Source organism: Monodelphis domestica, chromosome 2, assembly GCF_027887165.1.
Source record: "Monodelphis domestica isolate mMonDom1 chromosome 2, mMonDom1.pri, whole genome shotgun sequence".
NCBI lineage: Eukaryota > Metazoa > Chordata > Mammalia > Didelphimorphia > Didelphidae > Monodelphis > Monodelphis domestica.
In genome coordinates, this window is record NC_077228.1 from 169,546,474 (window position 1) to 169,561,714 (window position 15,241).

The following is a 15,241-nucleotide window of genomic DNA, read 5'->3' on the forward strand; positions in this document are numbered from 1 at the left end:
ACAAATAAGGAAACCGAAACTAGGTAAATTAAGTGAGTTGCCCAAGGTCCCACAGCTAGCAAGTGTCTGAGGTAGACTGTTCAGTCTACGACCTAGCTGGCTTTTTATCCAGGTATGCCATAAGGATTCCAAACTAAAGCATGGCCTCAGGTACTCCATCCTGGCATGGATAGACCCTGGGGCTCAAAGAGCTGTGCCAGTGGAGCACAAATTCCTCCAAGTCCTACTGAGCTGGCATGGCAGTAGACAATGCTGAGTGGTACAACGTCAGAACTAGAAGGCATCTTTTTAGCCCAAACCATTCATTTTGCCGTTGCAGAAATGGAAGCCCAGAGAAGGGGAAGCACTTTGTCTAAGGTCACACAGGGAGTTATAGTGGTAGTTTGCCTCAGTTTCCTCTGTAAAATGGGAATAATGGCACCTATGTTCCAGTGTTGTAATAAGGATTCAATTAAACTCAGGTCCCAGGCCTAATGCAAAAAGGCATTAGGTTACAATGAACACTAAAGGGAAAGAATAGGAGTACAGTGTGCAGGCCAAGGGGAGAACCATGGACTCACAAGAGTTTAAAGGGACACTAAAGTTGATCAAGCCTGACCTATAACAAATACTCCATAGCATCAACAAGGGCTCATCTAGCTTATACTGAAGACTTTAGGTGATGAGCAGCCCCTTCCACCTTGGACCAGCTCTGATTTGGCAAAGTCTGTAGGCTCACCATCTTGCTTCCCACCCATCCTGACCCTCAACAAATGGGAATTTGTCACATCCTTTAAAATGTGGCATGTAGACCTGAACAGGCCCAACCATAGACAGCAGGACTACCACCTTCCTCATTCTGAACACTTCCTCTCTGTAGCCAAAGACTATGCCTCACCCCTTCAAAAAGTTAATAGATCTGTGATCCCACCAAGAGATAATCTTCATACTCATCTTGGCTCATGTTATCCCAGTGCTCAGTTGTTTCAGTTGTATTCAGCTCTTTGTGATCTCATTTGGGGTTTTCTTGGCAAAGATGCTGAGATGGCTTGCCATTTCCTTCTCCAGCTCATTTTACAGCTGAGGAAACTGAGGCAAACAGGGTTAAGTGACTTGTCCAGGGTCACCCAGCTAGGAAGTATCTGAAGGCAGATTTGAACTCTCGCAAAGGAGTCTTCCTGACTCCAGGACTGGCACTCTTATCTACAGTGTCACCTCACTGCTACTATTCTTCCTTTAAGCATTGACCTTTTCAGTAGTCTTCTGTTTTGTCCCTCTGACTAGTCTACCTCTTCTTCCAAACTTACCTGTCCTAGATGACATTCATTTTCGTATATTCTCCTGATGTTCTTATCTTTTTCATCAGTTACCTCCCTCAAATTCCTCCATTCAAAGAAAAGCAAGCCAAAGTGACTTATCTGATAATGCATACAGTAATCAGCCAGTTGTCTCCCACCTTTTTGTAGTCTGGGAGGAGATGTACTTTATTATCTCATCTCTAGGACTTTCATTGGTTTTTCCATTACTCAGAATTCAACTTCCTCTTTGAAATCTTCATTTTGCTGTCTTTCCACCTTAGCCATTTACTAGCTGTGTGACCCTGTACAAGTCCCTTAACCCTCTTTACCTGTAAAAAAAAAACACTCCAGGATTGTTGTTAATGTTTATTATTCTCTCAGCTCTGCATCCACCACACACAACTTCATATTCCTTTACACTTTAGTTGACATTTGTTGTTTATCGCTACATAATATTTCATTATATTCCTTTATTTTTTTCAGCCATCCCTCAATAGATGAGCAGCCACTTTGTTTCTTTGTTTCCAAAAAGGGCTTCTGTGCATTATGTTGGTATACTTTGGCTCCTCCTTTCTGTCTTTGACTTCCTTGGTGATGTGTGCCAATAGTTGGATCACTAAGTCAAAGGGTCATGGACAGTTTCACCATTTCACTGAAACTGTAAAGCAATTGGACCATTTTGTAGCTCCACCACCAGGGCATGTGTATATCCCCTTTTCCAGTGCCCTTTCCCTCCCATCTTTTGTCATTGCCAATTTGCAGTATCAATCAAAACCTCAGACTTGTTTTAATTTGTATTTCTCTGTTAGTCATTTGGAGCATTTTTCCTGTGATCATTTGTGGTTTGCAAGTCATTTGAAAACAGCTCCTATCCTCTGAGCACATCTCTTGATGAGGGTTGTTCTCCTTACCATATATTTTGTATTTGTCCCAATTCCTTATATGCTTTGGTTGTCAGACTGCTATCAGTAATCTGTGATGCAAATATTTTACCCCTTTACTGTTTCTCTAATTTTGTCTTCACTGATTTTATTGAGCAAAAGTTTTCAAATTTTATGTAGTAACATTTTTCTTTCTTATCCTTTATGTTCTCTATACCTTATTTAGTTAAGAAATCTCCCCCAGGCATAGTTGTAAAAGGGAGTGCCCCCTAAGGGGGGGCATCGAGGTGGCTCAGTGGATAGAGAGCCAGGCCTAGATTCAGATTTGGCCTCAGCCACTTCCTAGCTGTGTGACCCTGGGCAAGTCACTTAACCCCCATTGCCTAGCCCTTAGCACTCTTCTACCTTAGAACCAATACACAATATTGATTCTAAGATGGAAGGTAAGGGTTTAAGAAAAAAAAAAGTTTATGTTCAAGTCGTATCTATTTAGGGCCTCTCATTCTACATGATATAAAATCTTGGTCTAAACTTAATTTTTTCCAAGCTTGGTTTTACAGTTTTGCCAGAAGTTCAGGTTTTCTCCCAATTATGTAACAAACCCTGGGTGGCCCATTATTTTCAGTTGCTTCTGAGTTTCTCGTTTATCTGGCCTGTTTCACCCAATCTACTTTTCTCCTGTGGTTTAACCAGTATCAAATAGTGTTGATGGCTTCTGCCCTGGAACAGAGTTCGAGATGATCTCTTCTAGATTGGGAATATGAGACAGCCTGCTTGGATCCACCACGTGTCTTTCTATTAGCTCTTTTAGTCCCCTGTAAATGGGATTGGTGGGTCTAAAGAGTCTCTGTGGAGAGGAATGATTTAGAGGTGTTGGAAGTGCTACACGATTTTCCAACTGTCATCTGCTGTTATCTGTTATTCATTTCTGGCCTCAGTTCATTGTCTTCCTCCAAATGGATGTGTATATATACATGAATACATATGGATATGTGTTCCTATATGGGTATACATATATACATACATGTATGTTCATGTATTAAATAGAATGACCATCTATCTAACTACCTGTCATAGCATGGACCCATGGCATCATTCATATCATACAGATACCTGTAGCACTTACTGACTTAGAAAATCACAAATTAACATTATCTATATTCTACTGTATTTTTGTTTTGTTTTTGCTTATTTTATTATTTATTTATATCCACTTTAAAAATTATTTAGGTTTTATTTTATTTTGTTGAACATTTTCTGATTACATATTTTTTACATTTTTATTTATGTTAAATCCTTTCCTTCTTTCTTAGTGTGGCAAAGGCTAGGCAATCGGGGTTAAATGACTTGCCTAGGTCATATAGCTAGGAAGTGTCTGAGGCAGATTTGGTCACTAAATTTCAGGCTTGGTGTTCTAGCCACCTAGCTGTCCCCACCTCCCCTTTTTTAAACCTTTACCTTCTTAGTATCAGTTCTAAGACTAAAAAATGGCCAGGGCTAGATAATCAGGTTAAGTGACTTGTCCAGGGCCGATTATATTTGAATATGGTTCTTGCTTGGAATTTTGCTAGCTGGCCTCTAGACAATAGGCATTCTTCCTCCATTTTGTTTTTCCTGTACTGGTTAATCCAGTCTCTTGAGTGGCCTTAGGTCCTATTGAGGAAGACTTGTAATATTCTAGGAAAGATAACATTCACTTTTTTGGTCATTTTGTCACCTTGTTGATTTATCTTGAGCCTCTAGATTTTTTTTTCACATGAACTGGCATCCAGTCATGTCCTATCATTGATTTTTATGAACCCAAGGGTAGGTTCAGAGAATCAAAGGTCTAGAATTAAAAGTTCAAATCTAGCCTTGGACACTCCCTACCTGTGTGACCAGCCTCAGTTTCCTCATCTGTAAAAGGAAGATCTTAGTAGCACCTACTTTACAGGATTGTTGTAAGAATCAAATGAAATAATAATTGTAAAGGGTTTATCTAGCACAATGCTGGGCATAGAATAAGTGTTTTATTCTTATCATCTTCTAAGCCAACTCCTTCATTTTAGCCGTGAGGAAATTCTGGCCAAGGGAGGCTGTGGCAAGTTGCTCAAAGTCATATAACAAGTCACATAACAATCCCTCTTTTGTGTATAACTAGAACAATTTGTGTTTTCTGTGTAGGTGGAATTTGAATTTAATTCTGATGATTCCAGAGTAAGGCAATGGTCTTCCCACTGTGCCATGACTTTTCCAAATATTTTCACAGCAGTTCAACAATTACATCTATTAATTCTTTCCACACCTTTGAACGCTGCTGTGAACCTGGGTTCAAATCGTACCCATGATCCTTTTATTTGCACCATGGCCCTTTGGTGAGTCACTTAATATCTAAGGCAGTGATGTCAAACCTATGGCACAGGTGCCAAAGATGGCATGCAGAGTGCTCTCTCTGGACATGTGGTGCCCTCCCCCAGGGTCCATTACTAGAAAGGTAGAGGGACTCTGCTAGAGCTGCTTCCCTCCCCCTCTCTACACTTGCTGAGGACATTCCTAACTTCACCTGAAACTTAACCTCGTTGTCCCCCATTTCCTCATAAAATGAGAGGGGTTGGACTCAATGACTTTTGAGGTCTCTTCCAGCTGTAAAACTATGATCCTTAAGACTAATTTTGTCAGTTTCCTGAGCATCCATGTCGGTCTATTTAAACCAATCTCCCTTTTCTGATTTAACTAGAAAATTTTGTAGGTTTTTTTTTGCATTGTTAGAATTTGTTTTTAAACCATTCTAGTCTTGTGGAGTTTACTTTCCTTATAGAATTTTAGGTTTGGGGATCCTGCCTCTTCTTTCTCTAAACCCTTTCAAAGTTTCCTCCTGTAAACTAATGGGGTTAAGCTAGATGACCTCTGAGGTTCCTTTCTGCTACATTTCCAAAATCTAAAGTATACCTTAAAGAAGGATTTCCTAAGCTATCAGGAAATTTAAAATCAGTTTTATTTTAGCAACAAGTTTCTCTTCTTTGGTCAGATCTTTATACCAAAGAATAAAATTAGCATCAAAGCAAATCAGGAGTTCCCAGCACTCTTATGTCTCTGTTTTATATCTTTCCCAAACTGATCATCCATTTCCTTTCTCTGGCAAAGAGATTTGTAGTCTACCTCTATGACAATGGAACATCCCTTTTCTTTTTCTTTTTTCTTTTAAAATATTTTCCCATGGTTACAAGATTCATTTTCTCTCCCTTCCCTCTTCCTTCCCCACTCCCAGAACTGACAAGTAATTCCACTGGGTTATACATGTGTTATCACTTGATACCTCACTTTTTATTTTTTTTTATTTCAACACATTCAATTCAATTAAACAAACAGGGAAACAGGGTAGAATAGTCATCTTAGAGTCAAGAATATCTGGTAAGACTATAAGTTGTAGGGGTAGCTAAGTGACTTAATGGAATAGAGAGCCCAAGCCTAGAGATGGGGAGATCCTGGGTTCAAAATAGGCCTCAGACACTTCCTAGCTGTATGACCCTGGGCAAGACTTTTAATTCCATGGACTTGCCCTTAACTGATACAGAGTATGGATTTCATGACAAAGAAAAGGGTTTTAAAAAAAAGACTAAGTGGTAAAAAAAAGACTGATCTGCATTGAGAGTGAGAGTTCCCTAAACCAATGAAACATATAAATATAAACAACTCTAGGAAGAAGAGACTTAGGGGGTAGTAGGTGCTTCCTGAAGAGATAGCACTTTGGCTGACCTTTGAAGAAAGATATGCAAGAGATGAGAGATAGAACATAAAATTAATTTATGCCCAGGGTGGGCTATAAAACTACCCAACTTTTGATCCAGTAATACCACTACTAGATCTCTATTCCAAAGAGATTTTTTTTTAAATGGCAAAAGGACCTACTTGTTAAAAAAAGATTTATAGCTGCTCTTTTTGTGGTGGCAAAGAATTGGAATCTAAAGGGATGTCCCTCAATTGGGGAATGCCTGAACAAATTGAGGTGTATGTTGATGATGGAATACTATTTTGCTGTAAGAAATGATAAGCTTGATTTCAGAAAGAGCTGGAAAGAACTACATGAAATGATGCAGAGTGAAATAAGCAGAACCAGTACACAGTAACAGCAATATTGTGGGATGATCTGCTGTGATCAGAGTACAATGATCCAGGACAATTCTGAGGAACTGAGGTTAAAGACCTAAGATTGTGAGCCATGATCAGAACTTAGGACAAAGAATGTTATCCATCTCCAGAGAAAGAGCTGTTGGAGTTGGAATGCATATGAATGCATACAATTTTTTACTTGTTTATTTGAATCTATGTTTTGGGGTTTGGGGTTTTATAAAATTATTCACTTAAAAAATGAACAATAGGGGGGGCAGCTGGGTAGCTCAGTGGATTGAGAGCCAGGCCTAGAGATGGGGAGGTCCTAGGTTCAAATCTGGTCTCAGCCACTCCTAGCTGTGTGACCCTGGGCAAGTCACTTGACCCCCATTGCCTAGCCCTTACCACTCTTCTGCCTTGGAGCCAATACACAATATTGACTCCAAGATGGAAGGTAAGGGTTTTTTAAAAAATGAACAATACGGAAATATATTTTGCTTAATAATACATGTATGACCCAGATTGAATTGCTTGCCAATTCTGGGAGTGGGGAAGGAAGAAGGGAGGGGATATATAACTTTGGGAAACATGTGGAAATTTGTTATAACATGTAATTGGTTAAAAAAAATTTTTTAATTACATTAGAAAAACCCCCATAGAATTAAAGGAATAATTAATAGTTCAGTCTGTCTAGAATGGATAGGCAAAAATCTAAACCCAGTAACACCACTGTTTCATCATCTCTTGTTTATAATTTGAATGAAGTGCATTTTTTAAAATTTCAAATTCTAACTCTCTCCCTTAGTAACAACTATAAGACAGAAGGGCAAAATCTAGGCAAACAGAATTAAATGACTTGCCCAGGGTCACACAGCTGAATCCAGATTTGAAATCAGATTCCTCTGACTCCAGGCCTGGAATTCTATCCACTGTGCCACCTAGCTGTCACACCTGGGTTTGAATCTTAACTCCCATTTATTACCTCTCTGTCCTTGGGTAAGCCACTTAAGTTTTCTAAGACCGTTTTCTCAACTGTCAAACAAAGGGGTTAGACTAGATCCTTGTCCTAAATCTATGATCCTTTGATCACTCACCTTGTTTAGTATCAATAGTTTGTAACATTTGTACACAGACATCAACAGTCATAAGATCTCAATACTGCCCTTCATCTTGAATATCTTCTCAGAAGAATTGTTTTTTCCACTGAGGGCTGTGTCAGATGGTCACCATATCCACTGAAGTCCAAGGCATGCTCTCTGCTAAGGACATCAAGTCTTCTACTTTTTGTCCACCCACTACTTCCCAAGTCCTTGTCATACCTTTGTTCTTTGCACAGATTACAGATCCAAGTATAATGGGTTTGATTTACTCTTCCTTAAGCAGTGCCCCGTTTGGGTGACAGATTCTGTTCAAGTAAATACTTGCTAAGCAGAGCATTTAGGGAAATGCAAAGCTCTGCCAACTTAATCCTTGATCTCACAAATAGCTGGTTTTAATTTAGGGCTTTATCACTATGAAGCACTTGTTTTCAGTGTTTTAATTTGTTCAGTCCTGTAATATAGTTGGAACATTATTCTAATTTTTCAGGTCAGGAAACTGAGGATCCCAAGATCATGGTTTCCAAATAGCAGAGCCATAATCAGAACTTTGGCTGTTAGATTTTTGGTTTTGCTTGTTTATTTTTAATTCCAAGCCTAGTATTCACAATATAGTAAAAGATATGACAGGGCGAAACAATTCCAGAAAACAATACTTAATGGCAGCAATTCAGTTTAAGATTTGGAATAAGGAATGACCAAGGATAAGCCTCAGTTTCCTCTATTGAGTGGGGATAATAATAATTCTTGCATTAAATAATTCCATGGTGCAAATAATTCCAGATGCAGGGATCTTTAAGTATAAACCTGAAAAGTTATAGAACTGTTATTATTACCAGTAAAAGAGAAGGGCATTTCATCAAAGGTGTTATATGAGATCTGCAAGAGGATCAAGGAAAGCTTTCTAGAAGAGGCAGCATTTGTACTGGGCATAGGGAAATGTGGTTTGGGTTGGAGTCTATACATAGGAAGCAATAGAGAGATGGATGTGATAATTTGGTAGACGTTTGAGTAGCACAATTTGGCTGCAGGACAGAATAAGTAGAGGGGTGTGATAAAACGCTTGGGAAGGAGAGCCAGCAGGAAGAGGGGAAGACAGAAAGTTCATGACCAGATCTAGAGGAAAAAAAAAAAACCAAACAGTTATTCAGGTGGCAGTATGAGGAAGGACTGGAGGAGAGATCTCCTTGTAGCACCAGTCGATGAAAGCAGATGGACGGACATGAGATGAATGTGGTTACAGAGAGATGAGTAGGGATGGAGAAGAAAGAGTGGGTAAATAGCACCTGAAAAGCTGCGAGGGTTTCAGGGGTCCGTAGACCTATTACTAGTTAATACTGGAGCCTGGTTGGTAATGTTGGTGACCATGACGTATCTTTCCTTCTGGAGGACTATACTTTGTGGCCACAAACACACCTAGACAGCTAAAAGATAGGAGAGGGGAGGAGTGACAGGCAGACAGTGGGGAGAAAGATGGAAACAGAGAAACAGGAGGGAGACAGAAACAGACTGGAAAGAGAGAAGGGAGGGAGAAGTAAGGGAAACACCCTGGAGAAACAGACAGGGAGGGGGAGGGAGAGACAGGGCCAGTGAGAGACAGGAAGAGAATGAAGAGACAGAAATGGGGGAGGAGAAAGGACGGAGTGAGAAACAGAATGGAGAGGGAGACACACACAAGCACGCAACTCTACATGCTTCCATCGAACCATGTTCTTAGAAAGAACTTCATTTAACAGAGAAGGGAGCTGAGGCCGGGTTAAGTTCAGTGATTTGCCCAAGGCTACACTAACAGGTGGGTCTTGAATTCAGGTGCGGAATTCCAACTCCACTGCTTTTTGCACTCAATATACCTCCCTCCTGGATCCTGTTCTCTCCCCGCCTTCCTTCTTCCCTTTATAGGAAGGCTCATCCCAGAACTGGGGAGTATGGGAAGGATGGGAGAGTGCGGGCTGCAGAAGGTTCGGAGAATGGAGAATAGGATTTGCCAAGTGCCCTAATTACCCAGCCATCACCATCTAGAAAATGGAGTTTTTTTTGCTCCTCGTGTAACTACAATTCCCAGGCATCTCAACTTGGAACATGCGCAGAAACTCGCCAGAACAGGAAGTCCATTCTGCTTAGTCTGTGACTCCAACTCCCAATGTGCATCTCGGCGTTCCGGTTTCCCACCACCTCTTCCTCAACTACTGCTCCCGATATGCTCAGCAGCGATGGACTACAACTACCAGTATGCCCAGAGCCCCAAGACCTACATCCAGCCTCCTCTCCCGTGCAGCCCAACATTTCCCAGAAAGCCAAGCGGAGCAGTTTTGTAATCCCACGTGCGAAGGTGAGAGGTGGAGTCGGAACTGAGCTCCTCCGCAGATCGGGATGTGAGCACCACTTGATTCCTAACTGGAGGGGCAATTCGTTCCTTTCACCTTCTGCAGGAACTTGGTTACCTTTGGGAGAAGGGTCCTTGCCCCCGGGATATAAGGGCGGTAAGGTGCTTGGAAATCTTGACCCTGGGGCCAAAATGAGAAGGGGTCAACGAAGCCTGAATGCCCGGGGGAAGGGGAACCAAGGGGAACAACAGAAAGGCACAAGGTCTTTCCTTCTTGCCCTCCTCATTGCCTTAGCGCTTATCTGGACGGGCAACGTAGGGGAGAATAGCATGGAAGAGAGGAGGAACTGGATGACTCTTGGGGACCCCCCACCCCCATGCGGGTTTGTTTGGAGTGGGCTGCCCCAGAAATAGTGCGTTCTTCCATGTCGAGGAGATTGTGAGTATTCAAGGTATAGTACGGTAGGTTTAGATCTGGAAGGGAATTTAGAGGACATCGCGTCCAACCCTTAAATCATTGCGAAGCCAGGGACTTCAATGATTTACAGAAATAAGATCATTGGAATTACAGAATTTGAGAGTTGGAACGTAATGACTGAAAGAAACCGGGTATTTATTTATTTAAACACTTGCTATGTGGCAGGCATCAGGTTAAGTGCTTTATAAATACTTCATTTGGTCCTCACAACAATCCAGGAGGTAGGTGCTAAAATTATCCATATTTTACCTTAACCTTACCTTACCTTAATCCTTATTTATTTAAAGTTAGGCGAATGAAGACACAGAGATAGACTTGTTCATCCTCACGACCAGTAAGTATTAGGGTCTGGATTTGAACCTGTGACTTCTTGACTGCAGGCCCAGGGCTTTCAGGGTCTACCCATTTTTGCCCCTACTCTGTCCTAGTCATGCCACATCTAGAATATTGTTTGGTTCCAAGTAGACACATTTTAAGGACTTTAATAAACTGGAGATTCCTCAGAGAAAATAGTGAAGGGCCTTCCCTCCAAAGATTGATTGATTTACTTGAGGATTTAGTCTGGAGAAGTTCTAGGAAGCAAGCCCAAGGAGGCCCATATGATAGCTCTTTTCAAATACTGGGAAGGCTAAAAGATGGGATTACACTTGTTCTGTTTGGCCCTAGAGACAACTAGAAGCTGTGGAGAGAAGTTGCAGAGATAAGAATTTAGGCTTAATGTAGTTCCCAAAATGCTCTCCTAACTATTAGATCTATCCAGAAGTGGAGTGGGCTGCCATTTCTGGCATTGAGCTAACCCTCTTGATTCTTCAGGTATAAAGTGGATGCCCACTTACTAGATATATTATGGAATCATAGGATTAGAAATTTACAAGCTAGAAGGGATCCTTAGATGTCATCTAGTATAAGTCCTTTGTTTTACATTTGAGGAAATGGAGACAGAAGTTAAGGGCCCAGGGTCACACAAGTGGTAGGAATCAATGACAGGATTTGAATCAAGACACTCATTGGTTCAGTACCACATATTGGGGATTCCTTTTCTGGTATAGGTTGAGCTAGATCAGAGGTGTCAAGCCTGAGGCTCACCACACTCCCAAGTGCAACTTGAACCAGATTAAAATGTAATTGGGAAATACTGAGCAAAGTAAATAAAATGCAAACTTGGATTTGATACTACTGGACTAGATTACCTCTGAGGTTCTTTCAGCTCTCAAATTCATGGTCCTCATATACTTACACCTAGACAACTGAAATAGTCTGCTGGATAATCTGCCTTCCACAAATCTCCCCACTCCAGTCCATTTTCCATTTGGCAAAGTAATTTTCTTAAAGCTCCACCCCCAGCTCATTAAACTCTGGTGGCTCCTTATCACTTGTGAGATCAAATCTGAAATTGTCATTCAAAATTTGTCATAACCTAGCCCTTCTAAATCATTATCTTCTTGAATTTTATACCTCCCCACTATATATTCTTTGATCCAATGACCCTGGCCTTTTTTGCTGTTCCTTAAACAAGATTCTCCTGTCTTACTTAGCTCCAGACATTTTCCCTGGCTGTTCCCCATGCATGGGATGCTTCCCCTCCTCATCTGAGCCATCTAATTTCCTACAAGTAAGAATTAAAGCCTTTCTCAATCCCTCTTAATTCTAGTGCCTTTACTCTGTTGATTATTTCCAGTTTTCCCTTGTTTGTACATAGTTGTTCACCTATCTCTCTCCCCTATTAGATTGTGAGCTTCTTGAGGGCTTTGCCTTTGTACCTCCAGCACTTAGCACAGTGCCTAGCACACTGTAAATGCTTAATGCCTGATTGTCTCTGACAGTTTTCTACAGGTATCTCTGAAAGGCTGTTAACATAGAAAGGGATTAGATTCAGAGGGCAAGTTGGAAGATATAGTTAAGCTGATTAAAAAAAAATCTAATAATTATAGTTGAAAATGGCAGATGTCTTGTGAAAAGTTAATTTCCTATCATTGGCAGATAGAGGCTGATTGATCATTTATTGGAAGCTTTTGAGGGGTAGGATGTCCTACATGGAATAGGTGGTTAGATGATCTCTTGGATCCCTTCCAGTTGAGATCCTGGGGTTTCTTTTGGGCTAGAAAACTTTTTGTCTCGAGGTCAGCTTTCTTCTCTCTTTTGGTCCCTTCTACCTCATATTTCTCATCCCTGGATTGATTGATGCTATTTCTGGTCTTAACAATTAATTGATATTGGTATCTGACTCTTCTCTTCTGGCTCCTTTCTTCATCCCCTCCTCTAGATATGCGTCTGTCAGCCTTGCTTGCCCTGGCAGCCAAGGTCAACCTGCCTCCTAATTATCGATATGGAATGAGTAAACCTGGATCTATGGCTGACAAGAGGAGAAACCCTCCCTGGAAAAGGCAGCGCCCAGTCCTTGTGGAGCCTATACCTGAAGATTCCTGGAATGTGTTTTGTGGGGACATAGTGAGTCAGGAGGCTCACATTAGGAGTATGGGGGCAAGGGAGAGGATGGGTCTGAGAGTCTTTCTCATGTGACTGCTATGTACCTATAGGTAGAAATCCTGGAAGGCAAAGATGCTGGAAAGCAGGGCAAAGTGGTTCAAATCATCAGGGAGAGGAACTGGGTTGTCTTGGAAGGACTGAATACGGTAAGTAGTGGGGATTCGGGCGGTCTGCATTGGATTTTGTCAGGCTCTCTTTTTGCCTGCTTCCCACCAAACAGTAATTACTGATAACAGCAAAGGGAGGGATTGAGGGCTGAGCATTCTCTCTCAGCTTAAATGCCCAGGATGGTCCATGGGAGGGGTTTCCTTTAATGTTTCTGACCTCCTCCCACTTTCCCCACCACCACAGCATTTCCGATACATTGGAAGGAGCAAGGATTACCGGGGGACCATGATCCCCAGTGAAGCTCCCCTGCTTTTCCGCCAAGTCAAGCTCGTGGATCCCACTGACAGGCAAGAGGGCAGGACCATAACCTTCTGGAAGATCATCAGGGCAGGAACCTGGCCTTTCTAGGTGGTGAAAAGGATAGAGTGTCTTCAAGTCAGGAAGACCCAATTTTGAATCCTGCTCCAGGCCAGCGCTCGCTCTGTGGCCTTTAGGCAAACCACTCATTGTCTCTCTGCCTTAGGCTCATCTGCCCTTATGCTCAATTTGCACATATTGACCAAAATAATAGTCCTGAGGTTAGACTGAAGCAGAACCTCAGGAGGTATTGCCTGGGGGGCCAGAGAGCTGGGGAACCATTTTGAAGAACTAGAGGAGAAATGGTGGATTAGCATTGTAGCACAAAGATATTTAGACTTCAAGCAAAACTTTCTAGGACTCAGATGAATTCAGTCTTATATCCCTATTAACTATTTCTTTGTGGTTGGAGAAAGGATGTAGGGCCATACAAACTTAGTTTACTCTTCTTCCCTGTAGGAAGCCAACTGAAGTGCAATGGAGGTTTACAGAGGAAGGTGAACGTGTCCGAGTGTCCCTGAGGACAGGGAGGATCATCCCAAAGCCTGAGTTCCCCAGACCGGATGGCATTGTTCCCGAACAGTGGATTGGTGAGTCAGTTTATACAGGAGATGAGAGCCTCACAGGGATGGGTATTCATGTGAGGAGTCTTTTGGGCTAGAGCCCTTAGCAGCACTGGCTGGTATAGACATGCATGGGGTCTGTATTAATGTTCTTCAGTTACCCAAAATGTAGTAGGAAGAAGGGATATCCCCTTGCCCCAGAGGGCAGAATGAGGAGGAATAGGTGGAATTCGCAGGGGCTGGTGACATATAGCCTTAGAAGACAGGGAAACCCTTTCCTGTTAAATGGAGGCAGCTAGTTAGGTGGTGTCCTGGGCCCGAAATCAGGAAGATCTGAATTTAAGCCAGTTGCTGAACACCTTTCTTGCCCATTTCCTCAACTCTAAATAACCACACCTACCTCCTAAGTTGGTTGTCTCAAATGAGGTATTTGGAAAGTGTTTAGTACAGTGCCTAGCACATAGTAGGCACTTAAATACTTTTTCCCCATTCCTTTCCTCATTTAGCTTTACGATCCCCCCCTCAAGCACATTAAGTTGGAGGTAGAGGGGGAAAATCAAAGCAAAGACCAAATGAAAGAGTTGGGGCAATATCTATAGATGAGTGGGTTGGTGTGCAGTGTGGAGGAATGAATTTGATGGCATGTCCGGAGGCAGATTTTGGTCCAATATATATATTTTTTTGAAAACCCTTACCTTCCCTCTTGGAGTCAATACTGTGTATTGGCTCCAAGGCAGAAGAGTGGTAAGGGCTAGGCAATGGGGGTCAAGTGACTTGCCCAGGGTCACAGATTTTGGTTCAATATTAAGAAAACTTCCAAACATTTAACTGTGTTCAAAAATAGAATACCTGCCACTGTGGGGAGTGAAGTAGCTGAGCACTTAAGGATGCCCTCTAAACTAGGCTAGATAGCTTCTGAGGTTCCTTCCAACTCAAGTATCCCTTGTAACCACACTGGCTCTACAGATGGCCCCAAAGACACATCAGTGGAAGATGCTCTGGAGAGAACTTATGTCCCCTGTTTGAAGACCTTGGGAGAAGAGGTGATGGAGGCGATGGGAATCGTGGAGACTCGGAGGCACAGGAAAGTCTACTGGTATTAAGGCTAAAGAGAGGACTGTCTTCTTGCTACCTACCTCCCCTCAGGGTCACAATCCTGGAGTCTAAAGAATTGCATTATTTCCTTTTGTCCAATAAAAATAAAGATTTTCTGAGGAACATGTGGATGTGTCTTGTAAGAACAGAGGGGGCCCTGCAGGGCTCCATTTCACCAGTGATATCGACAGCAGTGGAATTAATCAGGTGTTAAATGTTAGGAAGGCCTTCTTAACTCCAGGAATGGGAATGCCATGAGGTTTTTTGTGTAGGTTCGTCTCATTCCTTTCTTCAGGGATCCCCCTGGGTCACTTGGCATGGTGGCAAAGAGTGAGAACATTAGGACTCCTTCAACAGGGGAGGAATGAAGGCAATCTTGGGGGTGGGGGAAGGGACAGGAAGGGTAGAGGATTTAGAAGAGGCCTGGGTGACAGCCAGTCTATACCCTGCCCTCAGGATCTGTTCTTGGCTCACACAGCATACAGA

At 42.1% G+C, this 15,241-nt stretch overlaps 1 protein-coding gene across 6 annotated transcripts; it reads left to right on the top strand.

Annotated features, from left to right (window-relative positions):
- Positions 1–9,541: 9,541 nt before the first annotated feature.
- On the top strand, positions 9,542–14,878 carry MRPL24 (mitochondrial ribosomal protein L24). Of its 6 annotated transcripts, XM_016430429.2 has the most exons (8): positions 9,686–9,824; positions 10,433–10,479; positions 11,681–11,757; positions 12,409–12,593; positions 12,683–12,778; positions 12,984–13,087; positions 13,557–13,687; positions 14,627–14,878. In XM_016430429.2, exons 4-8 carry the CDS (start codon positions 12,411–12,413, stop codon positions 14,761–14,763), a joined length of 651 nt encoding a protein of 216 aa, XP_016285915.1. In that variant the 5' UTR covers positions 9,686–9,824; positions 10,433–10,479; positions 11,681–11,757; positions 12,409–12,410; the 3' UTR covers positions 14,764–14,878. The 6 variants fall into 6 exon arrangements, with proteins under 6 accessions (XP_016285918.1, XP_016285917.1, XP_007482147.1 ...); XM_016430432.2 differs by lacking the exons at positions 9,686–9,824; positions 10,433–10,479 and adding an exon at positions 9,542–9,673; XM_016430431.2 differs by lacking the exon at positions 10,433–10,479 and having other exon boundaries at positions 9,626–9,716.
- Positions 14,879–15,241: the final 363 nt, after the last annotated feature.

Excerpts from the sequence above, each read along its gene's own strand:
- MRPL24 (XM_016430432.2), top strand. The coding sequence starts at position 12,411 with ATGCGTCTGTCAGCCTTGCTTGCCCTGGCAGCCAAGGTCAACCTGCCT. Across the intron at positions 12,779-12,983 it reads TCTTGGAAGGACTGAATACG|CATTTCCGATACATTGGAAG; the intron begins GTAAGTAGTGGG and ends CCACCACCACAG. Across the intron at positions 13,088-13,556 it reads CTCGTGGATCCCACTGACAG|GAAGCCAACTGAAGTGCAAT; the intron begins GCAAGAGGGCAG and ends TCTTCCCTGTAG.